At 45.8% G+C, this 27,020-nt stretch overlaps 2 protein-coding genes across 2 annotated transcripts in view; one reads left to right on the top strand and one right to left on the bottom strand.

The window, feature by feature from the left end:
* Positions 1–102: 102 nt before the first annotated feature.
* Positions 103–27,020, bottom strand: part of LOC120829074 (low-density lipoprotein receptor-related protein 1) — a 42,895-nt gene continuing 15,977 nt past the window's right edge. The window contains exons 23-85 of the mRNA XM_078091583.1: positions 26,728–26,972; positions 25,692–25,823; positions 24,522–24,749; positions 24,225–24,399; positions 23,884–23,978; positions 23,611–23,760; positions 23,376–23,516; positions 23,119–23,247; positions 22,897–23,028; positions 22,650–22,784; positions 22,434–22,563; positions 22,205–22,331; positions 21,739–21,890; positions 21,494–21,618; positions 20,937–21,308; positions 17,189–17,378; positions 16,810–17,014; positions 16,531–16,723; positions 15,983–16,108; positions 15,771–15,899; positions 15,405–15,524; positions 15,151–15,264; positions 14,858–15,007; positions 14,645–14,767; positions 14,392–14,508; positions 14,149–14,277; positions 13,903–14,028; positions 13,662–13,802; positions 13,302–13,489; positions 12,533–12,716; positions 12,348–12,433; positions 12,135–12,254; positions 11,820–12,007; positions 11,501–11,706; positions 10,470–10,658; positions 10,163–10,311; positions 9,886–9,979; positions 9,662–9,778; positions 9,415–9,534; positions 9,166–9,288; positions 8,941–9,066; positions 8,736–8,852; positions 7,942–8,048; positions 7,677–7,809; positions 7,468–7,590; positions 7,236–7,358; positions 6,964–7,101; positions 6,731–6,868; positions 6,486–6,605; positions 6,117–6,379; positions 5,839–6,017; positions 5,632–5,738; positions 5,328–5,447; positions 5,051–5,227; positions 4,765–4,905; positions 4,408–4,581; positions 3,962–4,123; positions 3,647–3,818; positions 3,454–3,555; positions 3,079–3,152; positions 2,899–2,992; positions 1,965–2,109; positions 103–1,821 (exon numbers count right to left, since the gene is read on the bottom strand). Coding sequence (XP_077947709.1) covers positions 1,684–1,821; positions 1,965–2,109; positions 2,899–2,992; positions 3,079–3,152; positions 3,454–3,555; positions 3,647–3,818; positions 3,962–4,123; positions 4,408–4,581; positions 4,765–4,905; positions 5,051–5,227; positions 5,328–5,447; positions 5,632–5,738; positions 5,839–6,017; positions 6,117–6,379; positions 6,486–6,605; positions 6,731–6,868; positions 6,964–7,101; positions 7,236–7,358; positions 7,468–7,590; positions 7,677–7,809; positions 7,942–8,048; positions 8,736–8,852; positions 8,941–9,066; positions 9,166–9,288; positions 9,415–9,534; positions 9,662–9,778; positions 9,886–9,979; positions 10,163–10,311; positions 10,470–10,658; positions 11,501–11,706; positions 11,820–12,007; positions 12,135–12,254; positions 12,348–12,433; positions 12,533–12,716; positions 13,302–13,489; positions 13,662–13,802; positions 13,903–14,028; positions 14,149–14,277; positions 14,392–14,508; positions 14,645–14,767; positions 14,858–15,007; positions 15,151–15,264; positions 15,405–15,524; positions 15,771–15,899; positions 15,983–16,108; positions 16,531–16,723; positions 16,810–17,014; positions 17,189–17,378; positions 20,937–21,308; positions 21,494–21,618; positions 21,739–21,890; positions 22,205–22,331; positions 22,434–22,563; positions 22,650–22,784; positions 22,897–23,028; positions 23,119–23,247; positions 23,376–23,516; positions 23,611–23,760; positions 23,884–23,978; positions 24,225–24,399; positions 24,522–24,749; positions 25,692–25,823; positions 26,728–26,972 — 9,268 coding nt within the window. The 3' untranslated portion in view covers positions 103–1,683. The remainder of the gene's footprint in view (positions 1,822–1,964; positions 2,110–2,898; positions 2,993–3,078; positions 3,153–3,453; positions 3,556–3,646; positions 3,819–3,961; positions 4,124–4,407; positions 4,582–4,764; positions 4,906–5,050; positions 5,228–5,327; positions 5,448–5,631; positions 5,739–5,838; positions 6,018–6,116; positions 6,380–6,485; positions 6,606–6,730; positions 6,869–6,963; positions 7,102–7,235; positions 7,359–7,467; positions 7,591–7,676; positions 7,810–7,941; positions 8,049–8,735; positions 8,853–8,940; positions 9,067–9,165; positions 9,289–9,414; positions 9,535–9,661; positions 9,779–9,885; positions 9,980–10,162; positions 10,312–10,469; positions 10,659–11,500; positions 11,707–11,819; positions 12,008–12,134; positions 12,255–12,347; positions 12,434–12,532; positions 12,717–13,301; positions 13,490–13,661; positions 13,803–13,902; positions 14,029–14,148; positions 14,278–14,391; positions 14,509–14,644; positions 14,768–14,857; positions 15,008–15,150; positions 15,265–15,404; positions 15,525–15,770; positions 15,900–15,982; positions 16,109–16,530; positions 16,724–16,809; positions 17,015–17,188; positions 17,379–20,936; positions 21,309–21,493; positions 21,619–21,738; positions 21,891–22,204; positions 22,332–22,433; positions 22,564–22,649; positions 22,785–22,896; positions 23,029–23,118; positions 23,248–23,375; positions 23,517–23,610; positions 23,761–23,883; positions 23,979–24,224; positions 24,400–24,521; positions 24,750–25,691; positions 25,824–26,727; positions 26,973–27,020) is intronic.
* Positions 17,870–20,393, top strand: LOC120829118 (galanin receptor type 1). Its single transcript, XM_040192958.2, has one exon. The coding sequence runs from the start codon at positions 19,161–19,163 to the stop codon at positions 20,196–20,198; it is 1,038 nt and encodes a 345-aa protein (XP_040048892.2). The 5' UTR covers positions 17,870–19,160; the 3' UTR covers positions 20,199–20,393.

The following is a 27,020-nucleotide window of genomic DNA, read 5'->3' as shown; positions in this document are numbered from 1 at the left end:
ACGCTTTTCAAAGAAAACTTGGCTTTCACTCGTAATGAACTCAAGCCAGAAATGATGAGCGAGCGCTTTTCCTCTCCAAATGACGGACAAAGCCACTGTACGTTTCTACTATAAAAATCCATTTAATTTCTGATATCAAAAAGAAATAGAATCAAAACAAAACAATAAGATCCACACATATCCATGTGGGGTTCACCACCAAAAGAGATTCTCCAAATGAAAAATGATTGTTCTAATTTACAAAGTCAGGTAAAAATGGATGTAAAACGGGATGTAAAAAAAAAAAGAAGAGGTGAATGTTGTTAACACGTTGAGGTGTGTAGCCAGAACGTTTCCCTATTGAGTGAGAGCACAATGTGATACAGCGGGATTAAAAAAAAAAAGAAGAAAAAAAAAGCATGGTGAGCAATGAAACACTTTTAGACTAAAAAATCATTTTGCATGGCAGACAGACGGTTAACAGCAATGCAAAGGAATTCAAGGAAGCTGACTAGTCCCCCTACCGGAAATGCATTTGACAATGAGAATTAACCTAAATTACACATCCATGTAATTGCGTACAATTAAAACAAATGAAAATACAAACAATTTCGCACAGAAGTACGTACCATTAAACGGTCTCCCCGGCATTTCCTGAAAGTACATTTACAATCAAAAGAAGAGGAACAAAAGCCGAATGCCGATTGTTTTTCAGTGATGACCGGTTATTCACAGAAGCTTGCCGTCCCTCGGTAAAATAACTTTCTAAAACAGTTTCAAAGAAAACGCCGACTCCCGTCCACAGTGTCCTGCAGTAGACTAAACCAAGGCCACGGATATCCGCCCCAGACTTTTCATCCTGGAATGTGGACTTTGTTACAATCATCTTCATCCAGCGCACTCGCACACTGCCGTTGAGTCATTCATGGCTGACACAAAGAATGTCAATTGTACAAAGACTTAAAAAAAAAACAAAAAAAAAACTTGAGTACAGACTGCTATTTGTTACTGGTGTTTGTATTCCTGGGTATATTTTCAAGACACTTTGTTAATAGGTTTATATATATGCAAATATATATATTTAACTTTAGTCTGTGCAAGGAGGTAAAAGACAATCACTTGAACGCAGCTCTTTGAGACAACGCGTCAGACTCCGTCTGGGATGCAGAGTCCTCAATGCGCTTCCTCCATCAGCAGACGTGCGTGTGCACGTGAGGAAGACTGAACCAGGAAGCGTTCGCAGCGAGCACTGACACCTCTCTCTTTCCCGAGCAACAAAGACGTGGCAACGTTTTTCTAAAGGTGGAACAATAGTATTTTCTTTTCTCCCCTATGATTCATACAAAAATAAAAAATAAAAATTGTTCCACTGCCGTTTGTTTCTTTCTATCTCCTGCGTTTGCACAGAGGTAGTGGCTATATGCGTGAGAGGGGAGGGAGAGCTGTGAGGAGGAGGCGAGCAAAATTAAAAAGAACTGAATAAATGTCTATAAAACGGTTCCTTTTTGTCACCAGAATTTTTTTGTTGTCAAAGAACAAAATATAATACTGCAATCACTTAAAAAAAAGTAGTCCTTCATTTTATACATTTTATACAATGTTATCCTTTCTTTTTTTTTTGTTGCTTTTCTTTTCACTCGGTAAAAGGCATAAGAGGAGGCAGCTCATTGGCTCAGCACTGGTTGACAGAGTTCAATCCGCGTTCTACGCCAGCGGGTCACTCATGTCCTCGTCGCCCTGGGAGAGGAGCTCCTTCTTTTCATCTGTGCTGGCCAGAGAGTTGCGGCTGTTGTGGGCGCCCATGTACAGGGTGGCATACACCGGGTTGGTGAAGTTGGTCGGCTGCAGAGCAAAGAAAATTACATGGTGACTCGTGGGGGAAAGAGAAAGGCAGCGATTTGTTAAATGTGAAACTGGTATTTAGGTCCGGTCGTTCAAATTACTAAAAAAAGCAACAAAAAAAACAACCTGTTTATCTGTGTTACCTTGTCTGGGTCCAAAGCGTAGTCTGAATCCAGCAGCTCTCCGGCGTCGTCATCGGGGTCTCCTTCATAGATTTTATAGGCAGGGTTCCCGATCTCAACATTCATGGCTCCGTTTGTCATTCTGTGGTGCTGGAAGCCCTTCGCGCTGCAGACACACAAAGATAAACAAACTATGAACCATCAGAGAAAATAACTTGAAAATCATGACCTATATTTGGAGAGAAACCTTCAATTTAAAAATCACAGAGGCTTGAGAAATATCACAACGTGGCAAAGACCACGTACAATTCAAGACAACAATCAAGACAACGTATATGAAAGGTTATCAAATTAACTTTTGACAAAAGCTCATTTGATAAAACCAGTAGAATATACAGCAGCATGTCCAGTGTGGAGAATGCTGGATTTTCATTCGCAAATACATTTTTGATGGATGCAGTTTTCTATTTTCTGATTCAAGCAGACAACCTAACATTTACACATGTAAAAAAAAGAAAAGGTGTCGGGAAGGTGGGGAGATACGAGACGGACACAACGGTTTATTTGTTTGCGCTTTATCAGCAAACCTGCGGCTAACGGTCAACAGGTCTCTGTGTTTGCCGGTTGGGAAACCCAGTGGCAAACAGGAGATAGCAGGCAATTACAAATAGTTCTCTACATTGACCAACAGATTGGACAAATGGATTGACAAACAGATTGGCCCATCCGACTGCATATTAGGAAAGGGAGGGGGGGACTGCAGTTATATGTTAACAGGTGAATTATGTAGCCCTGTCAAGTTACCGCGAGCACTGAGAACGAGATTTGGTCCATAGAGACCTGGGAAACAGGAAATAAATGATTATCAAAAGGTGAGAGATAAAGAGAAGCGAGATTTTTGATAGTGAGGATTGGATGAAAACATTGGTTGAAACCGGCTGAAACCAGAACTCACCCACGCATTCTCCTCTTGTACCACAAGATGGCACCGACGACCAGAAGGGCCAGTAGAAGCAGAAGCAGCACCGGGATGATGACTGAGGCAGTGCCTGCAAGGGAGCAAGTAATGACAGCGAATAGGACCAAAGTACCAAGTTTAAAAAAAAAACAGGATTCCCTGAGCTGTTTGACATACTTCCACTGGAAGAAGGCGAATCCCTCGGTGCTGCTGCAACGTTACATCTGTATCCCCTCCAGCCCACAGGACACCTGGACACGCACAATGAAACAGTCACAAAGAAAAAAGAAGAAAAAGGTCATAGTATAGGATGTTATAAAAAGTAATAATATAGTATCTAATAGAAAAGTTGGTGTATACTACGACTTAAAAAAGACGTATATAATATGTCATAGAAGAAGTAAAAGCTCAGTATATCATACACATGTATAACTGCCTGTTGAAACATGTCTCAGCATTAATCCATTTCTATGGGAGTTGGCTTGTGTATTTGAGTTTGAAATGAGTGTATTATTGTGTGCGGTTGCGATGAGTGTGGGCATCATATCTTACTTGCACTGAGGCAGCAGGGTGCGAGTTGCAACTGAACATTGTCCATTGGAGCAGTAGTCCAAACAGGAGTAGCAGCTGGGTTGGATTTGCCCATTGGGGCAGCTACACACACACACACACACACACATATACATAAAATTAGTAATTTGTCATTTTTTGCAGGTTTTGTGCCCGTTGTCCACAGTGTACCTACCTGCAGGACACCTCGCCCGAGGACGACGTCAAACACTTGCCCGTTCCACAGAACTCACATTTGTCCAACTCACATTGGTTTCCAATGTACTGAGAGAGGCACTGACAGATTTTGGTGCCGTTGGCAGTTTGTAAGCATGTTCCACCATTGTAACAGAACCCTTCACATTTAGCTGAGGATGGGAAGGAAAACTTGTGAGAAGTTCAATTGTCATAAACCGTCAAATCCAACAAGAATTGAAGAAAACATTTCTGTCTTTTTATAAGAAGTCCTCCTAAAGTCGAAGTAGCAACATATGACCGGGCTGCCACTTACTGTACTCGCACGTGTCGCCCTTGTACTCTGGCAGACAGCTGCAGGTTGGCTGGTTGCCCGTGTTGACCGAGCAGTTGCCTTCATTCAGGCAGTAGTCCTGACAAGTGGGGCGGTTACAGTTGGGCCCTGTGAAGCCTTTTGGGCATCTACAGGTTGGGGCACCTGCAAAACAAGACACCAATTTGAAGACCAGAAGTAAGGTTTTACACATAATTAAGGCAGAAACGGCATCATTGGCAAATCTGTGGCATAAAATACTGCTAAAAAACATAATTTAAAAAGTCATTTGTAATGTAACTTTACTTGCCATAATTTGCTAGCTAAGAGGGAAAAGCGCCTATTTGACAACATCCAGAGGGATTACAGTATTCCCATTCACGTTGGTGTAACATAGTCCTGCTTTCCTGCAAAGTCAGGAGACGAGATCACGTGTGTCACGGCCGTACCGGTGTGAGAAGCGGCGCATGTGCCTCCGTTCTTGCAGTAGTCTCTGCACTGGTTGATCTCGCATCGCTCTCCGGTGTAGCTCGGCTGACAGCGACACTTGGCGACCAGGCGGGCGTTGAGGAAGCAGCTCCCACCGTTCTGGCACGGAATATCGCAGGGCCCTGTGGGGGGAGCTGTGGAACAGATGGGAGGAGAGGAGGTAGCAGAGGGGGGAGGGTTCTATGAGGATTCAAGATTTCGTATGCCACCCGGATGAAAACCTTGCCTAGGAGTTTGGGGGAGGTGAGGGGGGGGCGGGGTTTCTACTGCTCCGCTACGCGTATGTGCGCATCAATGAACTGCATGTGCAGACTTACAGAACGGGGACTGGGTGGGGCTCGGCCTCTCCACACATGTGCCGTTGTCGGCCACGTAGCTGTTGGGGCAGGTGCACACTGGTCCGCTGGGGCTGAGCAGACAGAGCCACTCACACTTCTTCCTGTCGCATGGGTTGGTTACTGTTGCAGAGACAAACAAGGCATCCAGTCAGGACAACTGCATAAAAAAAATGTATAAAACCCAGTTGTATTCAATTACAACTTAAGTTTTTTATGTATCTTATGACTGAGGATGCAAGGAAACTAATTGAAATACAAAACGCACTCTCTGGCTGCTTGTAACGGTGGTAGAGGACTATGTCGGTAGCGTGGTTGATGCCTGTGGTCAGGTTCTCCATGGGGCCTTTGCCAAACTTGTTGACCCGGAAGACAACGTTATTAACATAGGTGACCCCATATATGTAGTCCTCAAAGATGTCTATGCTGTATGGATGCAGCAGGTCTGAAAAATAGAGGAGGGGGAAAGATAATGGATTAAAAAAAAAGAGAAAACCCAACAAGCATGATTCTCAGTTTTGTTTTGAGTGAAGAAACAACTTAACTGTTTTTGATCCCGGAGACAGAAATGAGCGGATCGGAGCCATCCAGGCGAACACTGCCGATCACCGAGAGTTTAGCGTCTGCCCAGTAAAGACGCTCGTTGAAGTAGTCGACAGCCAAACCTGAAGAGGCAGAATCAAAGAACCTTGCAGATAAACACATGGGTGCCTATAGAAAATAAAACCCGGTAATACTTCTGGTCTAACTGTGAATGTAGAGCAGGAGGGTGCTGAGAAATAAACATGCATGCTTTCCTGGTACAAATCTGGGTTAAGGTGAATCTTGGCAAGCTAATGTAATACTGACCGGTGGGCCACTGGATGTTCTCGTGAACCAGAGTTTGTCTCAGGGTGCCGTCCATGGCGGCAGTCTCAATCTTGGGGTGGTTCCCCCAGTCGGCCCAATACATGGTTCTGAAGGGGAAAGACCGAATTGGAGCCCACTGATAGAAATCACACATTTGATTCGAGTTGGGGCCCTGAAGCCCCTGTCAGAAGGTTCCCTCCCCCTTACCCTCTCTGGGGATCCACCACGATGGCGTAAGGCTCGTCTATCATGCCGGAGACGAGGGTCTTGCAATGCTGCCCAGACATCTGAGCCACCTCGATTACATCTCGACCAGAGTCCGTCCAGTAAAGGTTGCCAGCGACCCAGTCCACTGCGATACCACGGGGCATCTTCAGCTCCTTGATCTGGACACAGGAGCAGCGGCGTCACGTGCCCACGTCGTTTTGTGCGAGTTTTTTTTTTTTTTTTTGTTAGGCACGATGGACACATTTGATCGGCGATACCTGCAAGTTGGTGATCCTGCGCTCGCTTGGGGAGGAGGATGACGACGTGGACGGTCCGGGAAGCTCATAGGAGGAGATGCGACCTGTATGCCAGTTGGTCCAGAAGATGCGGTTGGTCTTGACATGCAGGTCCATGGCATCAATGCGCACGCTGGCGTCGCCTTGGAAGGTCTGCTCGTAGCGCCAGTTGCGCATGCCGGGGTCCAGGCTCCGGATTTCGTTGTCGTCGGCTATGTAGAGAATCTGTCGACTGCTGTTCATGCCTAGAAGGAAAAGAGTCACAATGAACAATTATCATTTTGATTATTATTTAAAAAGAAGCCTAAACGTACAAGCGGTGTGTTAAACAGCTGAGGTATTGGCTCTCACTGTCGGCCTTGCAGGTGTCGCTGATCCTGGTGAAGTACTTGTGGCAGCTGCATTTGTAGGAGCCTTTGGTGTTGTTGCAGACATGCGAACACACTCCAAACTGCAGACATTCGTTCTTATCTGAAAAATAAGTGCGCCAAATAGACGGTTATATTAAATCGGAAAAAAATACCACACCCCAGCTCCTCACCCCACCGCAGCCTTTTATATATTTGAGTCAGGTGCAGTGTTTGGTCCACATGTACCTCCGCAGGTGTGGTGCCCGGTCTTCCGGAAGCCGGGTTTGCAGGAGCAGAAAGAGTCGGTGCCGTTGATGACACAGTGGGCCTCGTCTCCATCACCACACTGAGTCCTGTTACTCCTGCAGTCATTTAGTTTGGTGTCTGAACCGAAACACAAAAGTCAGACATGAGGCGGTTTGAAACGTCAGCTCTGCGGTGAGCTACAATATGCATGAATCCGTTTTGACATGAAGCACCTGTCTTGCAGTTGATCTCATCGGAGCCATAATCCTCGCAGTCATTAAATAAGTTACAGCGCAGAGTGGAGCTAACGCATCTGCCGTTGGCACACAGGAACTCATCTTTTTCACACGTGGGAACGGCCGGAAGGGTCTCTGAAGATGTAAACAGCGCACAAAACACACACACACACACACACACACACACACACACACAGGTCAGGAATATCCTTATTGAAAGCTGAAGTAGGAGGGAATTTCACAACAATATCAGTGACTCCTCAACTCACCGCAGTTCAGCTCATCAGAGTTGTCGCCGCAATTGTTGACCTTGTCACACCTCTTTGACATTTGCAGACAGACGCGGTCGTTTCGGCAGCGGAAAGCTCTGGTGGGAGGACATTGGAACTTCCCTAAAAGCAGAAAGGTAGACGATAAAAAAAAAAAAAGAAATTACTCAGGACAACCGACGAGGCAGAGGCCGACAGTTCACATGTGTGTGATTGACGAGGCCGCACTCACTGCACTCCTCGGGGTTCTCGTCAGAGTTGTCCCCGCAGTCGTCCTCTCCGTCACACTTCCAGGCGAGGGGTTTACACAAAGTGTTGTTACACTGGAACTCGTCCAAAGGGCAGTGACGCCCAGCTGAGAAAAGCAAAGACATTTTTGACCAGTTCAATGCAACAATCAGAATAGTAAAAAAAAGAAAGCATATGTGAACATGTACTTACCAGCGCTGCCGCAATGTTCCTCATCGCTGCTGTCCATGCAGTCGGGGTCAGCGTCACACCGCCAGCGGATGGGGATGCAGTGTCCGTTCTTACACTGGAATTGGTCGTTGTCACACTTGAGGTCACAGCCGTTCTGAGGGAAACCACATAGCTCTAATCAGCTTTTATACTTTATACTACGAATACTAAACACGGACAATCCAATAATTTCCCCAGATCAATACAAGATAATATGGAGGACACTCGAGCATTTAAGTTTCTGCACCTCATCGGATCCATCAGCACAGTCGTGATCTCCGTCGCACTTCCACCTGCCAGCAATGCAGCGGCCGTTGGTGCAGGCAAACTCACTTTCAGAACATTGCCGAGGCACTACAGAGGGAGGCAAGGGGACAAGTCAGCGACGTGACACAGAGACACCGTAACAGGGAACTATGGCTGTGGTGACCACGAGACACAGGACAAACAACCACAGAGAAAGACTTTAGATGCAGGTGACGTGAGAGTATGGAATCAGCTCAACAAGACTAAATGCTATTTTATATAACCTATTTAATTTGACCGCTTTATTCCTGTTTCGACGTTGCGTTTGTGGCATTGATCGGATTAGCCGTAAACACGAAGGTTTATGCCGTGGCATCCAGTGGCAAATTTGAAACCGAACGGGAAATTACAGGAAAAATAATAATAAGGCAGTAGTCCTTTAGAGCTCAGGTTACAGACTCTCAGGTGGATGGGGATCACATGGACACAGTGTGGAGAATGAGACACAGCAGAGAGGTGACGTATGACGCTGGACTAACTTACCTCCGTCTCATGCCAACAGGACAGTATGAAATGAAACAAACATCAGATGAGGTGAGATGCGTCCCAAATGACGGAGAATGGATGTTAGCGCAAACAGGTGAGTTAATACGCAGAGTTAACAGGTTAAAGGTCAAAGTGAGTATGCGCCCAGTGGACCAGGCGGGAGTGTAAGGGACACAGGCGTGATGTGTTATCAGATGGCAACAGTAGATCGCATAAAGGCGCCGTCCCCAAGTGTGGAGTGACACCTACTGCACTTGTCTTCATCAGAGTTGTCCCCACAGTCGTTGTCGTAGTCACACTGCCAGCGGCCGGGAACGCAGCGGTTGTTCCTACATCTGAACTGGTACGGCTCACAAGTCCTCTCAGCTGCACGGAGCACACGGTTAGAATCAATCAAATCACATTTGGGATTTGTAAATACATCCGTGACAGAAATGCCGTCGGGTTTTCTCACCGCACTCCTCTTTCGGTTCGTCCGACGCGTCGCCACAGTCGTCCTCGCCGTCGCACTTCCAGCGAGCGGGGATGCAGCGCCCAGAGTCTTTGCACCGGAACTCGTCGACGCCACAAGTCATCTGGGCTGGATAGAGAAACAATTTCGAGGCGGTGACATATGAGGGCTGGTGAGCATGACTCCGTGGGGGGGGGGACAGAATGCTGAATAACATGCGAGTCCTACTGCAGTTGGCGGGCTCGTCAGATCCGTCCACGCAGTCGTTGTCGCGGTCACACACCCAAACGCGAGGAATGCAGCGCTTGGTGATTGCACACTGGAACTGGGTGGGCGCACAGGTGACTTCCGCTGTGGGAGAGAATGACACGCGTATAGTCACTGTGTGACATTACGCCTCGAGGGGAAAGTGAAAGAATAGCACAGCTCAAGAGTGCGCATCATAGAATGTAATTGAAAGAAAAAGGTTCCACTCACGGCAGTCCTTCTCATCCTCTCCTTCTCCGCAGTTGTCCTGGCCATTACAACGGAAGATGCCCGGAATGCAGCGGCTCGGGTGGGAACATTTGAACTGACTGGGCAGGCAAACGTGAATATCTGCGCCACAGTTACACCAGCAGACAATCAAAGACACAAACAACAGATATGAGCATAATGGTAGTATCCAATATGAAGAAAATGAACCAGATTATCGAATGTGAAACATAGTTATTTGGAGGCGTACCACAATTGGCCTCATCAGAGTTGTCCTGGCAGTCGTTGTCTCCATCGCAGATGTAGGCCGGGTTGGTGCAAATGCCGGTGCCACACTGAAACTGCCCTGGCCTGCATTTGAACTCCGCTGTCATGGAAAAACAGGGGAGGGGGAGGGTGGGGGGGGGATTGCCAGCGTCACATTCTCCAACATTTAAGCTCCTCTCTGCAGAATTACCTTTCTCAAACACTTACGGCATTCTGCCGGCTCATCCGACCGGTCACCGCAGTCGTCCTCCGTGTCACATTTCCACCAGAAGGGAATGCACTTGTCGTTCTTGCACACAAACTATGGCAGGAAACAAAACCAGAGCACAGCATGAGGCAGAGAACCGAAGCAATGCCGGCAGCTAGCCGGCTGTCAACAGACAATCACAAGGCTCACAAGACGCAGCGACACGTGGAGATGTGAAAACCACCTGTAGTCGCTCCGTCATATTCACATATGATGGTGTTTACACGGCCTCCTCACCTGGCTGGCTGTACAGTTGGACATGCAAGTGCGCTGATCATTCGCCAGGTAGAAGTTGGTGGGGCAGGCACACTTGTAGCCCCCTCCAGGGGAGAGGAGGCAGAGGTTACTGCAGCCGCCGTTGTTGGTCTGGCACGGGTGGTTGAGCACTGGGTAAAAGATGGAATTAAACAATTACTCCACACTGTGACGCGCTTCAAAGTATTTCCAAATCTTCTTTCGTTTCGTTGTTAAACATTATATTGAAACAGACCAGATAAGATTGGTTGGGAATTAGAACAAATAGGATTCAAATATACGCTTTTACCCTCGGGCTGGCGGTAGGGATGGTAAATGTGGATGTCCATGGGCCGATGCAAGGTGCTTATGAGGGTGGTCTTGTTGGTACCCAGAGACTTATGAGCCCTGTTGATGGACTTTGTCTCCCAGTCGGTCCAGTAGATGTGTTCTTCAAACAGAGTCATTGCAAAGATGTGGGGGATGTCCTGGCTGAGAACTGAGAAGCAACAGACAAACATTAAATATCATTGTTAGTTATAGTATATTTGTCACACTAAAGGTTTCCCCACAAAAAAAAGAGGCACAAGTCGTGTGCATACAACTACACCAGTGTTTGATTAAGTAAATATGAGAGATTGGCAAATTAACCTTCTATTCGTAAAACAAAATGTCCATTTTGAGACTTGTAGCATTGAACAGAAGATGGGAAAGATCATATTGCGATTTGAGCAGTCAAGCGTGTGTCATCTTGTTGCTGTATCTGAAAGAAAAACCGTTGGGACATCTCGTCTCCCGGCCTCCGTCTTACATTATCTGTGTGTTAGGTAATGCTCCCTACGCCTCATTAAGCTTTTCACTCTAATTGCACATTTTCTGTTCCTACTTCTGGTCATTTCATTTGTTTACTCTCAGTGTTTGAGGCTCATGGAAACACACTTAGTTTCTGTTGTAAAACCCAGCGGTCCATATACATCACACATGCACATGAGTTGGCACCAGCAAGAAGAAGGTGCAGGTTTAAAACCCCTTGTCATAAGCTGACCATGGTTCCAGTGTTGATAACAAGTGAAGGGCTTTAAAGAACTAAAACGTTGTTATAATGTGATGGAATTATCTGGTGGAACTGCGGGTCAGATTAGCAAGAAGCGCTCTTTGGTACCTGATCTGAAATCAATCAAACACACACCTCATTTTCCGCAAACACTCACAGGGCGAATTGGTGTTTGTACTCTTTATCAAAGGATGGGTGAACCCCGCAAGCAAACACAAGCTGTTGGATACTCCACCATATCATTTTGAATAGTTTGACCGTTGTCTGGATGGGAGTTGTTCCATTACCTGTGTGCCTGTTGGTGCCGTCGAGGCTGGCAAACTCAATGTAGTCTTCTCTGGCATCCGCCCAGTAGATTCGGTCATTTATGAAGTCCAGGGTCAGTCCATTGGGCCACGTGATCTTATCCTCGACGATGACGCTTCTGTTGGTGCCGTCCATCCCAATTCTCCCAATGTGAGGGTTGTCCCCCCAGTCAGACCAATACAGGTACCTAACCAGCAGGGGGGTAAAGATGCCGTTAGAGCCTCAGTGGTGACTCTAAATTACATTTGCCTTAAAAGAAATAGCTGGATGAGAATGTTTTGATGTCCCTGTGCTGCTCACCCATAGCGGACATCCACAGCCACGGCTCGAGGTTCCCTCAGGCCATTGTTGACCAGCACCGTCCGGTAGGCCCCATTGAGTTTGGACACCTCGATTGTGTCTCGACCTTTGTCACACCAGTACAAGTTCAAGCCAACCCAATCCACCGCCAAGCCATCTGGGTTACTCAGGGAGGTCCGGTGCAAAACCTGCCATGTCAGTCGGTCACAGACTTATTAGAAAATGCTCCTTACTTATATAAACTTATAAAAAAAGGAGTAAATAGAGAGATTAATCTGTTGGCTGGCTAAAAGAGGGCCGAATTTCTTCACTGACCTCTATGTTGCTGCCGTTCATCAGCATGCGTCGGATCATGCTGCCCTGAGTGGTCACATCTGTCCAGTAGATCATCTGCTCTGCATAGTGGAAGTCTAGTGCCACAGCATTATTCAGACCCTGAAGCAGAGGTGGGTACGGTGTCAACAGTGTGAATAAGAGCTTCACCTCGTTGTGTTTCAGCAGGTCAAACCGCGAGAGTGGGTGTCTCACCTGTTTTATAAGAGTGTAGTTGGATCCATCCAGATTGAGTTTTCTCAGGTAGTATCGGTTAGCAAAGATCAAGTAGGGCTCCTCTTCTACAAAAAAAGAAAAAAAAACAGACAGTAAGCATTTTAGGCAGGGTGGACTTTGCTATGAGTAAAAAGCAAAATGTAAAAGCCACAAGCAGGACTTACCCGACGTGGACTTGCAGACGGTGGGGTCATTGGGGCTGAGTTCAAATCCATCCACGCAGAGGCAGTGGAAGCTGCCGTGTGTGTTGATGCAGCGCTGAGAACAGGGGTAGGTGGTTGTGCACTCATCTATATCCACGCATGTCTTCCCATCGCGCTTAAGATGGAAACCAGGATGACACCTGCACTGAAGGGGCCAAGAGCACAGGAAATATGTCAGAATCTCATCACCTGCAGTTTTGGGCCCTTTTAGCAGGACCTGCCGCTGCCAAAACAGTTTACCTATTAGAAGAGTGGTATTAATATTATTAAAAAGGCACAACAAATTCCACCCCTTGGCCATTATGGAGGAATTTGAAGGCTATTAAGCACAATGCACTGGGAACTACAAACAACTAAATATTGCACACGCATTAGATTCCTACATCTGGAACAGCACAAAAGGGGAAACGCTGGGTTTAAAAATCATTCTTCATGATTTTTAAATGAAGCTTTGACCACAACCTCGCCACAGACATGAGAGTTCACTTAGAGTTCAAGCCTTCCTAAAAACTGGCTGCGACTTCTGGGAATGGAGCCAGAACATGTTTTTTTTACTTCACTGCATAACTGACCTGTGTGTTTTCCAACCAGCTAACCAATAATAGTACACATCCAATTTGTTTGTGAGTTACCTGTGTGCCTATTACACATATCATTTAAAGTCATCTGCTTTGCCTTATTTGCCCTTGAACAATTGACAATGAATGAATTAACAATTAAGACAACTTACCTTGAAGCCAATCTTGAGGTCATCGCAGAGCTGCGAGCAGCCACTCAGCTTACTGTTGAGGCACTCGTTTATGAAGCAGTTGAGCTCATCAGAGCCATCGCCGCAGTCATCATTGCGGTCACACAGCGAAGTCTCGTTCAGACACTTCCCATTACGGCACATGAAGGCTGACTCATTACACGCCCTCTCTGAAATCACACACGAGTGGCAGGTTGCATTAGTGCCGCTTCGAAAGACGGAGAGACGCGTCTTTCGGCACTTCTCAAGAAGAGTTCTTTTTCTTCATGATTCACAGGTTCATTAGTAGAGGAAAGAAAAGTTATAAACCCGATTAAAGGAAAAGTTGAATATCGTTTCTACCGGAGTCAGTGCAGCGAGGGTTCTTGGGCGCTTCATCCGAGCCATCCTGACAGTCTAACTCGCCATCACACTCCCATTTCTTCTGGTTGAGGCAGCGGCCGTTGGCACAGCGGAACTCATCTGGACCACATGCTGGGTATTCTGCACCACGACAAAAAAGTTTGTCTACCAGTGACTATTCCCAGAAAACCTTTTTTGTAGGTTGAACTTCTCCTCCCGGGTCACAGCGTCACACACTCACCACATTCTGGGGATTCGTCCGAGCCATCGGAGCAGTCGATGTCATGATCGCACACAAAGTGCTTTGGGATGCACTGTCTGTTCTGGCACACAAACTCATTCTCATCACAAGTGTTGTTGGTGTACACTGGAAGTGAAGAAGAACACTTTGTTGTTAAGAGTTTCTCTGTGTTTTGTTTTTCTGTTCAATCACAACACAAAGAGGACTGATCATTCCATCGAGTTATTTGGTGATTGTCGCACTCACTGCAGCCGGCCTTGACGCTCTCATCCGCTCCGTCGGGACAGTCTTTGTCCCCATCACACTTCCAGCGTTGAGGCACACACATGTGGGAGCCGGGACACTGGAAAGCCTCAGGGCTGCAAGTCTTGGATTCTGTGACAATAATTATTGGGAATTTAAATGATGATGTCAGGTAATCTTACGCGTACAAGGTATTGCCTCCACTTGGCATGGAAACATTTGAAAGTTAATTAATATGTTACTTACTGCATTTCTGGTCCTCATCAGAACCATCTCCACAGTCATCAGAGCCGTCACACACCCAGTGGCTGGAAATGCAGCGATGGTTCCCACATTCAAACTGGGTGGATGTACAAAATTTGTCTGCAAAGGAGAAATAATTTAACTTACAGTGCGAACGTTTTCCCATGGGCAGTGGGCAGAAAATAGAACATTTAGAAAACTATTATACTGTGCATTTTCACAACAATAATTACTAGAGGACAACTTGTTGACTAACCGCAGTGTGTCTCATCGGCTCCGTTCTCACAGTCATTCTCCTTGTCACAGGTCCAGCTCATAGGAATGCAGCGACCACTGGGGCAAGCAAAGAAGTTGACTGGACATTTGAGCTTCCTTTTATCTGCAAGAACACACAGAGAAAACCCAATCTGAAACAGCTGACAATTGTATAAACCCAGAAAGCATTTAGAAAGAAGACAAAGCACCCAACCTGGGCAGTTTCTCTCATCTGAATAGTCTCCACAGTCATTGTTGCCGTCACACACCCACGTGGACAGATAGCACAGCGTCGTCTTCTCACAGCTCTGGAAGGACACTCCTTTCACTCCCAGGCGGAAGAAACGTGAGCAATCAGTGGGTTCTGAGAATAACGGAAAAAAAGATAAAGATATCTTAACTAATCCATTCAGATCATTTCCCACCATTTAATTGATGATTATTGTTCAATTTTGTTATTTAACTCTTATAGATTTTATTTTGAAATCACCAGGGTACATTACTTACGGCAGTTTATTTCATCACTAGCATCCTCACAGTTGACCACCTGGTCACAGCGGCTGAAGTTGGAAATACAGCTTCCGTCTTTACACTGGAACTCCCCCACTTTGCACAAGGTCACTGCAGGATGCAAGCGCCAATTTTATTTTGGGTAAGCAAAAAGGTTGGGTGGAGAAAATATAATTCCAGGCTGACATCTCTCGAACCCGTAGTGATTTGTCGTTGAGCTGCAGCTATAAAAGTGGACATAAATTGCTTACTGTTGCAGGGCAGTTCGTCCGAGTGGTCACCACAGTCATCCGTGCCATCACACCAGAACTGGTGGCCGATACATCGGCCATTCATACAACGCCTGTAGCCTTTCTTACAAATTCGGTTGGCTGCAAAGGAACAGCAGTTGATTTGAGTTAGCTTGTGTCCAGAGTACTTTTTTACATACAATCAATACGATTCTTCTTACATATTCTGCATCAAATAAACTACTTGTCTCTAACCTAATGATCTAATAATTTATTGTAATGTTGCTTTGATTAGAACTATCAGCAACTATCTGAAAATTATAAAATATAAATGTTGATCTCTGAAAGTAAATGAGTCATCAACTAATATTCCCTCAAAAAACTCACCACAATAGGACTGCTTCTCATCAGACTTGTCCTTGCAGTGCGCCATGCCGTCACAAGTGAGGCTGTAGTTGATACAGTCGCCGTTTCCGCACTCAAAGTCATCCACACTTCCGCATGACACATTCAGCGCTGGTGAGGTAGAAACATTTAATTTAACATTTAATCGAGAGGTGGAACATTGTATTCCAAAATTATCCAAGACTTCCTCTTACATGAGCAGGTGTTGTCCTCTAGGAGTTGTCTGTCACCGCGGCAACTGCAGTTAACCCGTCCATCAGATGTGGGCAGACACAGGTCTTGACAACCTCCGTTATTTGATCGACAAGGAGAAAACTCACCTGAGGAAGATATAACGCAGGAGGGTTAGTTAGTTACGTGTCCTTGTGGAGAAAATATGAGCAGAAAACCAACACAATATGATATTATATATACACACACATATAAAAATAATCAAATGCAGTGTGCACAAAGTAACTTGGACCATAACTTAATAACAAAATTCATTGTAAAAGATAACAAGACTACTCATAATAGTGCCCTGGTGAGGCTGAATGCTTACTTTAGCTTGTTAGCATGCTAAAGGGCTGAGGGGAATATGCAGGTATTTGGCATGCTTGTTGTATTTCAGTCCGATCCAAAAGGTGCGGACTGACAAGGACAACCGTAATCGCCACTACCTTGGACTGAAAACTATGTAATCGTGTATTCGAGAGGAGCAACCTACACAAACTTTACAGCCAGCTCGGTGATGAATACTTACAGCTGTTGGTGTCATTAGCCACAGCCACAATGCCCATTGGCTGCTGAGGGATGTCGGCGCGCAGCACTTTCATGTCGCTTCCGGTGTATTTGTCGGCCCTGAGGACGGCCCTCCTCACCCAGTCAGTCCAGAAGATGTAGTCTCCATACACGGCCAGGCCGAACGGATGCACAGGCTCATTCTTCAACAAGACCTGAAGCGGGAATATTCACGCATCGTTTCACACAACTGTCAACGGCCTCGATGCAGCCAGAGGGAAGCGTAAAAGGAGGTTCTTACGTAACGGCTGCTTCCATCATATTCGCAGCGTTCGATCTTGTCCAGCGTAGCGTCGGAGAAGTAGAGTTTCTCGGCGCGGTGATCTATGGCCAATCCGTTGGGAGTTTTAATGTTACTACCGATGATTGCGAGCACGTTGGCGCCATTCAAAGAGGCCCTCATGATGCTCGGAGCCTGCTCATTCCAGTTGGTCCAGAACATAATACTGTCGTGGGAGGAAACACGGGAAAAGCATATTGATGCACAGTGGGCGCTCTTAAAAATGTGCCGGATTTAAATGTCGCATTTAGCTGAACTAAAGATGGATCTAGTGTTCAAAAGAAACTAAAAGGGGGAACCGGGCTCTGACAGCGCATGAGTTTTGATATCGATGACTCACTCCTGACACTCGTCCAGCACAAAGGCTCGGGGGTGGTCCTCCCCAGACATGGTGACCACAGTGTTGCGATTGTAGGCCACAGAGCGGCTCTGGTCCACAGTGTGGCGAGTGATGGTTGAGGTTGTGTAACTGGTCCAGTAGAGCGTATCCCAACCACGGTGGTAGGCCAGGCCCTCAACTGACCCCACGTCTGTAGAGCAAAGAAGGAAGACGTCTTTAATTGTAATAAATAGCATTGACTGTTATTGGGAACTTTAATGACGAACTTCAGTGAGGATTCAAGAAATCATTAAACCTTGTTATAGTTTTAGTATTAAAAATAAAAGGTTAAAAAGAAAAGTGATAAAGAATGTGTAATGATGGTGGCACCATACAGAGCAGAGAATGTGACACACCAGCTGTTTCTGGAGCGAGTTTAAAGCGTCTGATCATCCTGTTATTTCATGGCTGGCTGGCTGCACATACAAATACAGATCATTCATGCAGACTTCTACTTCTAGGGAGAAAACTGTCGCTGAACAGCTTGAGTCACTTAAGGAACATGGGCCAGGGTAGAAAAATTAAATAACTAAAATCAATGATCAACTTGTTTGCCATTGTCCTTTTGTCCTGCTACCCTCCACTCATAGTACATACAGTAGTAGTAATAGTAGGTCAACTGTGTACATGTACATGACGCACAACTTCATGGGAGACAGTGTACTGCAGCCTCAAGGGATCCAAAATGTGCATCCATCTGTTCTTGGTCACCTAGCAACCATTTTTATGACCACTTATCGAGAACAATAAAAACCTGAACACTCCACTCGACTGTTTGCCCTTTGTTGAAAGTCATTCAATAGCTCTTTCAAATGAGTGACGAGGTGCCATAATCAAGCTCACTGTGAAATGTTTTGTAAAACCGTGTGAACCAAAATAAATGCAACTAAACAACCTGCTGTGGGTCAAATACAAAGTCAAGCAAACAAAGTGTGTTTTTCGTCTACAACAATCAGGTCTGAGCTAAACAGAAAAAAAGAGCTATAAGAGGAAATATCACAAACTAATAAAAACAGTATGTCCGAGCTGGTATTATGTTATGAGAAAAACCTCAGTCTCCCCTCCCCTTTCCGACATCAGCTCAGCCTCAGGTCACTGTGCAAACAGTGGTAAAAAAAGTCTCTTTGACCGTTTCAGGAGAAGTGAAGCGATCAAAGTGACCGAGAAATACTTATCTTTTTTTTACTGTTCATTTTATGATCATTTATTGCTTCAACGATTGGAGTCATGTGAATCGTTCAGTAACTCTTCTGCTGGGGACACCGACAAGATTGCTCGTCTCTCCCTGAGCTTCAAAATGCACAAGATGCCTCCTGTCGCGGTCGCCACTTAGCATCAAGTAGCATTGACTGCTTTTAAAGTGGAATGTCAGTTAGCAACCACTGGGATTAATTGTCGACTGGTTTCAAGAAATCCATAGTCAGAGAGTAATTGCTGCACTGACTTCTCTCCGCTTTTTCTTTTTCCTTGGATTATGAAGGACATGCTGATGCAGCGATGGAAAGTCCACTGCTCTGAAAGGTCATGTATAACTGTTTTTTTTGGAGTCAAACTGGTTAACAATGGGTAGTTATAATTCTTCCAATAAGAGGGAAAACAGTTAAGGGGACACAATTGGAGGGACATATGTCACATTTAGGATTCAACCAGAGCAGGAGGACGTTACAACTTGACTCTCTTTGGGCACTTGAGGATTGTAAACTTTTTTGAAGACAAAGTCAACTGACCAGTGTGACGTTCACTACTAATAACTGTCATCATGAGAGCACAGGCTGACTTAATGGAGTGTGGTCATACATATGATTAATACAATTTAAGACATGAACTGGAGCAAAGAGATGCTTCACCCAGACACAACGGGAACATGCTGCTCTGATGGTTAACATTTACAGGCCATTAGATTAATTACTCAATAGATTTCTACTGTGAATGCATGGATACTTTGATTCAGCAAGTAAACGGCAGCAGCGTTGAGCAAATGGACGCTGCCGATGAGTCTTCCATCAGGGCTTTTGTTCCCATCCTGGACGGACTGATTCTGGTGACTGGTTTGCTGGGTCAAACCCTGGTCATCATCATTCTTACAGGCAGGAGGCGGAAGAAAAGTCAACCGCCCCATGGCACAGACACCCTGCTGCTGAGCCTGAGTGCCGCAGACCTGCTGCTGCTGCTCCACCTGCCTTTCCACACCTCTGCCATCACCCTGGGCTTCTGGCCTTTCGGCGGCTTCATGTGCAAGGCCATCAGCTTCCTGGGCGTGGCCTGCTCTGCCGCCTCAGTCTTCACCCTGGCAGCTTTGGCAGTGACGCGTTACCTCACGGTGGTGCACCCCACCTGGGCGTACCGGTCGAGAATGCACCGACGCGTTAAGCTGACGGTAGCTCTACTCTGGATCCCCGCCTCGGGCTTGGCGGCGCCGCAGTTTGCCTTCCGCACGGTCACCGCCTCCAGCGCGGTGTACTGCTTCGCCTTCCTGTCCGACTTCAGCCAGCTGGTCTACGGCATTGCCCTCTTCCTGTTTGGCTTCGCGCTACCCCTGAGTATCATTGTGCTAATGTACGCCAAGATCTACTGTTTCCTCCGACATGCACGACTGCTGGGGAACGCTCCCCAGCTGGAGCGCTACCAGAGCCAGGTCACTCACACTTCAGCCCTCCTGGTCCTGGTCTTCACTCTGCTCTGGCTGCCCTCCTATGCACTCATGTTCTCCTTCATCGGAGGAACCGTGATCGGCTCACCTGGACACAAAACTATTGCAATCCTGGCCAGACTGTTGGCGTCCTCCGTGGCAGTGGTGAACCCTGTACTATACGGGTTCATGTCCCGGAAGTTTCGACAAGAGTTACTGGAGCTCGGGAGGAGACGATGCGCATGGTGCAGAAACTGTCTGACTGGTTGCCCTGATGTGACGAGCAGGGACGTGGTACTGCCCTTTGAACGGGACACAACTTTAGAAAGAAGCCAAAACTGACTATTTGGCCAGTTGGAACATTACATTACACTGGTATGTATTCATTAAGGTAAAAACTCATTCATGTCTAAACTAAAATTCGTATTAAAAATTTGATAATATGAATTGATTGCAAAGTCTAATGTGAAACCAATGTTTATTCCTCTAACCTCAGCTGTGGTAAATTTACCTAAAATTGGAATAAAATACTAAAACAAACGATCGCTTTCTCAAACCGTTCAAAACAACATCAATAAACACACTAACCCCACGCGATTCATTCATTTTTCTAACTTTGCATGTCTTGATTGGTAGTGGTGCTTGCTAACAGCTTTTGGGTTCAGAGCTTTTAATCGAAATGCTTCTGGATGGTTTTCAAAAACTGTCTCTTGAATCATTGAATGTGTGTGAGATTTAAAAGACATAGTTTTCAGTGTCTAAACACGCAAAAAGACAGCGAGTGTGCCCGCGCATTTGTGTGTGAAAGTGCGTCTCCTCGTCAAGTGGCAGCCTTAAGTGATGCCAATCACCCTCAAGTTGTGAAGCTGCAGCTGTGTGTACATGCAGTGGATCCTTCTAAGTGCATGTGTTGTCAAAATGAGTGATGATTGCCGTTTAAAGTGAAGTGTATAGTGGCAACATTCAATTATTATTATTGTAGAGGAAAAAAAGCACCGACGCTGCTGAAATACATGCAGAAACACGGAGTGGAGGGAAACGTTTGGGTCAGAGTGATGTCGTCGGTGACTCCATACTTACTGTCCACCACAATCTTGCGGTCCGTGCCGTCGTCGTTGATCTGCTGGATGTTGCCAAAGTGGATATCGCTGAAGAAGATGCGGTTGGCCCCTTTCCCTCCACCGCCATGGTAGTCGTAGCTGAGGGCGATGACGTTCTTCATGTGGTCCGGGTCCTCGAACGGCTTTATCGGTGCGTTGAGGTTCGTCTCATCGGACAGGTGGATGCTCTTCAGAATGGTACGCTCAGAGTACAACAGGTAGCCGTCGTAGTCGCGGCACCCGCGGTTGTCCTCCGCCAGCATGCCGTGAGCACAGGCGCAGGTGCGCTGCCCGTTGCCGCGGAAAAGGCACAGCTGTTCACAGCCGCCGTTGTCTTTGCAGACGTTGGTGCCTGGGGAGTAGAGTTTATGAGGTGGTGTTAAGAACCGATCACGAGCCTTGTTCAACTTCAATTTCCATGGGAGTTAAATGTTTATAGCATTGTGTTTGTGAGGGAATGTTTTGGGTGTAAACCCAAACGGATCAACAAAAAGAACGCTCTTTCTGGGTGTGTGTGGTTCAGTTCAGGGTTCCTACCTTGCTGCCTGGCCCTGTTGAAAACTTTGATGTCTTTCAGCTGTACACCGATGCCTGTCCTTAGCTGCACAGCATCCGTGGCGTTGTCTTTGTTGCCTCTCTTAATGGAGCCATTGGCATGAGTTCTAAACAAGAGGCAACAAAACCGATTCAATTAACAGTATGATATAATGTAAACATCTTGCACATAATAAAAGAGATTCCTCAATGGTTGTTTTATGTAATTAAACAACCTCTGAACTAACCTGTCACTCCAGTAGATGAATTCCTCAAAAACAGACACAGCAAACATGTCCATGTTGTTGTTAGCCAGCACCAGCTCCCTGTTCTCTCCCGTCTCCAGGTTGATCCGCTCGATCTTGTCTGTCCTGGCGTCGCACCAATACAGCATGCCGCCCTGCAAAGACAGAGCATTAATGCAATAGTGATGATTATTTAGGGAAGCCAACATTTTCAAACTAAAAAGGAAAAGTAAACTGGCATGCTGGTACACTGCTAATTTATACCAGATAAAATGGAATAAACAAAGTGACACCTCTAGCTTCTTCGTTATAGTTCAAGTATAGCATGCAAAGAACCACCTATTTTTGTAATATATATATATGCCGCAGAGAGTAAAACGTGCCAGTAAAGCAAAAACGCCCAGAAACAACTTAATAATGACAATTCGCTTTAAAGCTGTTTTGCTTTGATGTCGATTGTGGTCCACACCTCGTAGTCCACTGAGATTCCGTTGGGCCAACTGATGCTGACATTGACCAGGACCATCCTCTGGGAGCCATCCAATCTAGAGCGCTCAATACGAGGGTACTGACCCCATTCAGTCCAGAACAGATACCTGCAAAAGATATATAATATAAAATCACCAGCAATCCATGCAAGTAACTGAAGGCCACAAAATTACAGAAGGCCAAATTTAACTGTTGCCAGTGCCACTTACCCTTTCACTGGGTGAACAGTGATGGCTCTGGGCTTGTCCAGGCCCTGGGAAATGACTACATAGCGGAAAGAGCCATTCAGCCGAGCCACCTCGATCACGTCAAAGCCCTGGTCGGTCCAGTAAATATTTCCTATAAAAGAACAGAGACGTAAATCAGCTACGTAGTCCTGGACAATATCACTCAAAGAGGAGATTTTAATTCTGTCACGACTAGACCTGCAATCCAGTCGACTGTGATGCCCTCCACCCTGCCAATGCCGTTGGTGACAACATCTTCTCTCCAGGTCTGATCTCTCTTAGCCCTGCTGATGGTGCTCAGGCCCATGTCCACCCAGTAGATGGTGTCGTTCTCTGAAAACCAAGACGCCCTTTGTGTCAACCTTTGAATGCTCACTTCACTGGAGATGGTGACAGCTTCAAAATGTCACTCAAGCAATGTCCTCCGGTTACTGATGTCACTCACCGGCGTGGAAGTCTATGCCGACGGCAAGCGAGGTGCCAGACACTGGCACCAAGGCGTCAGATTTGTCTGCCGGGTCGAGCGGAATTCCTCTAATTCCCTCGTGAACAGAGTAAAGTAGGAAGGAGCCCATTCCTGCTCAGAGACAGCATACAGCAAACTTGTTTTTAGGTCTCGCTGATTTCCTACAGTGTGTGTGACTGTGGCTCTGAAGTGTTGTCTTACCTTCACAGGACTGCTGTCCTGTCTTGAGGCTGTAACCAGCTGTGCACATGCAGGCCCTGGTTGTTGGTGAGGTGGGCAGACACAGTTGGGAACAGTCTCCATTGTTGTTACTGCACAAGTTGATCCCCGCTGAAGGAAGAAGAGTGGATCCGTGAGGTACAAAAGGTTCTTTACTAGTTTTGTGCTCCATAGAGCGTTGACATGCTCGTTGAAGTGAATTTAATCTAAATTGAATATGTGGGATTAATATTTCTTACCATTCTGCACATCCTCATCGTAAATCCTCATGTGCATCATAGGGGAGGTGTTGTTTCGCAGTACCTTCCAATTTCCTCCGTCCGCCTTGTCACATGTTCCAATCTGGTCAGTTCCCTGATCGGCCCACCACACCTTGTCTCCTACAGTGTGGGGATTTCATCAGTATATTTGTATTTTTGTTACACATTTAACATAACCAGTGATTTCTAAGCGCGTCATTTTTTTTCAACATACCCATAATAGCCAGTGCAGTAGCCTTGATAAGTTTGCCTCTAACACCTTCAAGGATTTCCAGCTTTGTCCCATCCAGATGACAGCGGCTAATGGTGCTGTTTCCTGAGCTGATCCAGTAGAGCTGCTTGTTTTCGTAGTCTATGGACAGGCCTGAGTGGAACGCATCATAATGCTGTTATAGAAATGCAGCCTTGATCTGAGCTTTTACACCACAGGGTTGAATATGCATCTCATATTATTTTGCTGACAGTTGTCAGTTACACATGTGCTCACCCACTGGTCCTTTTTGATCGGTGAAAAGTACAGTGCTGTTACTACCGTCCATGTTAGCCATGCTTATGTTGTCACCATCAGTCCAGTACAGCTTCCTGAGGACAGATATTAATATTATGAGACATGGAGAACAGCAGAGATTGATTTTGTGAAGAAGATCTATGCTCTACTTGAGCACTAAATGAGGGAAACCAGTAAGTTATGGGAGAAGTTGTAGTCGCTGTGGTAAAATAAATTACAAAAATTAGAGAGAGTGAAAATAGAAAACAGAAAAAGAGCATTAGCAAGAGATTCTACATCTCGATCTGAATGCAGTCCCAACTACTGGAAACATAACTCACCCCAGCAGAGGATGCACGACCAAAGAGTGGGGCTTGTCTAAACCCTGGATGACGGCATTCTTGAACGATCCATCCAGCCTGGCTACATTGATCTGCTTCTTATTGGCATCATAGCTGGTCCAGAAGAGGTTTCTGGACACCCAGTCCACTGCCAGCCCGTGAGCGTTAGGAAGGTCTGTTAGAATCACAACGGAACAGTTTGGGTTTCAGACAGATACAGAAATTTGTTACAATCCATTGAAAGCAAAGAATTGCAATGAAGATGAAATTGAAGATAATCGTGTTTCTTGTTCTCACCAGCAGCCACAACAGTCTCCACCCCGGTGCCATTAATGAAAGCTCTCTTGATCGTCTGTGTTCGAACATCTGACCAGTAGATGCGATGCTCCACAGCGTCAAAGTCCACCACGGTCACGTTGTCGATGTCCGGCACGGTGAAGGAGATGATGTAATTGTAGTAGGGGTTGTCAATGTCTACACCCCGGATCTCGATCTGCCGGGCATATAGAAGGAACTTACGGGATTCTGTGAGGAAGAAAGGAAACATTTTTAATTGCATTTTTAGGAATTATATAATATTCTAGTATATTAGTATTCTAGTATTCGTATACATTTCTACGAATAATATAAGGGCTAAGAAAGAAAATGTTTTTTTCAAACAAGCGAATGTATAAAAGCTCCTGTTCTTGTGCTCAATTCTGACCCACCGATAAATATTTACACACACATTGGGATTGAAAGTCGGGTTAAGGCTTTTTTCTCTCTTTACGTGCCACACAATCAAAGAGCGGAGCAAGATGGATCCCAAGAGACGGAAGCTCAAGAGGGTCAAACTAACTAGTCAGTAACATGTTGCCCTTGTCAAGCCTTTATTAGCTACTCTCGGTCAAAATATCATCCAGCTTAAATTTAGTTTACTCTGTCCAAGCGCAGAGAAAAACATCAGCTCGCCACATGGGGATTCCTGTGTGATGGGTAATGCATCAGACGCCCTCTAATCCAATTATTCTTCAATCTACACTGCTGTGATGAGGATTGTTAAAGCATTACCTTTAGAGAGAGACGCATCCACACAAACACCCACAGCTAACCCTCAAAACCCCACCCGAACCCACTCATTGAAGTCACACATTCATAAATGAAGACCTCAGGCACATCACTTGTGACAGCCTTGTATATGAAACAACATGCAAATGAGAGTGAAGAAGGCCGAGTGGCACAAACAGAGAAAAAGTCATTAGATCTTCTGTCATAAGGGATGACAATTAATGACAATGATGTTGTCTGGAAATGAACAGTGAAAAAACCTTCCTGCAAAATAAAAAAAAGAGACTGGTTCCTGTTTCTTTCCTGCTCCTTGATGACAATGATTGTAAATGGCAGCTTTTCATACACACACAAAACAACTATTGTTAACTTTACGGGAAGAGAAAAGGTCCGTCGGTGTTGGTGAGTATCTGTGCTTACCTTTGCAGGTGCGTTTGTCAGGCTGAAGCTTCATTAGGTGAGGGCAAGCACAGGAGAAGGTCTGGTTGAAGTTGATGAGGCACAGGTGAGAGCAAGGGCCTTTACCATCACTGGTGGCACACGGGTTGGGAGCTGCAAGGAAGAATGAGAGCAAATGTGGTGAAAGGGAAGAAAAGACAGAAGGGATTACTATGCTCTGTAGACTGTGGTGTTGCGCATATATATATATATATATATATAAATATATACGCACACATATATATGTTCAATAAACATAAACAAACAAAATTAGACTATGCCTTCTGGAATAGGACTAAGAAAATGATCTAATGTGAGAAGCTGATGTCACTCAATGGACCCAAAGAAAGAGCGAGGGTAAAAAAAATACTTTGTGGTCAAAAAGGTTTTTGCAAAGGAAGGTTCTCAACTGAGTGAAATGACCCAGAATAATCTTAGTTGCAATGTTAACAAAAGGTCCTGATCTTCCCTCAACCTCATGACTTTCTCCATTGGGTGGAGGAAAGGTTGATAAAACATGGTCGGCCTTTATTTTTTGGCTATTCAACACAGCCCACATTTGCCATACAAGCCAACCAAGCTTCTTGCATCATTCATCAACATCAGTTGCAAATTTCAATCAACCATTCTGCTAAATGTGTTTTTGTCATCTTGTCAACCATTTAAACCTCAAGATCAACACGTGACATTTTAGTCGCACGAGGAGGCTTATTTTTCCTATTCAGCCGGTGGGAAATGTCAAACAGGGATGTGAATTGTTTGATCAACGAGGCGGCAGGAGATTTCCAAATTGCTTCCAGTGTAAGGACACCTCACGTCTCACGGCTCTGAAAAGGTCAACTGTCTTTGGAGGGAAGGAGCCGTGAATCAACACGGTCAGCAATGAACTGTGAGCTTGTCGCTGTTCTCCTTATAGTCAAAGCCAAACTCAGCCGGCCACAGCAGCAGGGGTTGAACCTGAGACGTGGAGGCTCTCTCTCTCTCTGTTAATTCCTAAGGATTTGTGTGTTCAACCTACCCTGAGGTTGTCTGGACGGGTGATAGACCTGCAAGTCAAAGGGCTGTGTGTTGGTGCGCTGTACTACGGTGACGTTGTGTCCTGTCCATTTGTTGGCTTTGGCCAAAGTGTTGGTCCTCCAGTCAGTCCAGTAGACCTCTCCTCCATACATGGTGACAGCAAAGGGATGGGACAAATACTCATGACCCCGCAAGACTTCAATCAGCCCAGAGCCATCGTACATAGCGGAGTAGATAGCATCTGATCTGGAGGAGGATCAAGGCAGAGTTGTATAGTTTAAATATCATGTGCAG

Source organism: Gasterosteus aculeatus, chromosome 2 (assembly GCF_964276395.1).
Source record: "Gasterosteus aculeatus chromosome 2, fGasAcu3.hap1.1, whole genome shotgun sequence".
NCBI lineage: Eukaryota > Metazoa > Chordata > Actinopteri > Perciformes > Gasterosteidae > Gasterosteus > Gasterosteus aculeatus.
Note: the sequence above shows the minus strand (reverse complement) of the source record. Positions and strands in the feature narration are given on the sequence as shown.

Coding starts and splice junctions, on each gene's coding strand:
- LOC120829118 (XM_040192958.2), top strand. CDS start 19,161: ATGGATACTTTGATTCAGCAAGTAAACGGCAGCAGCGTTGAGCAAATG.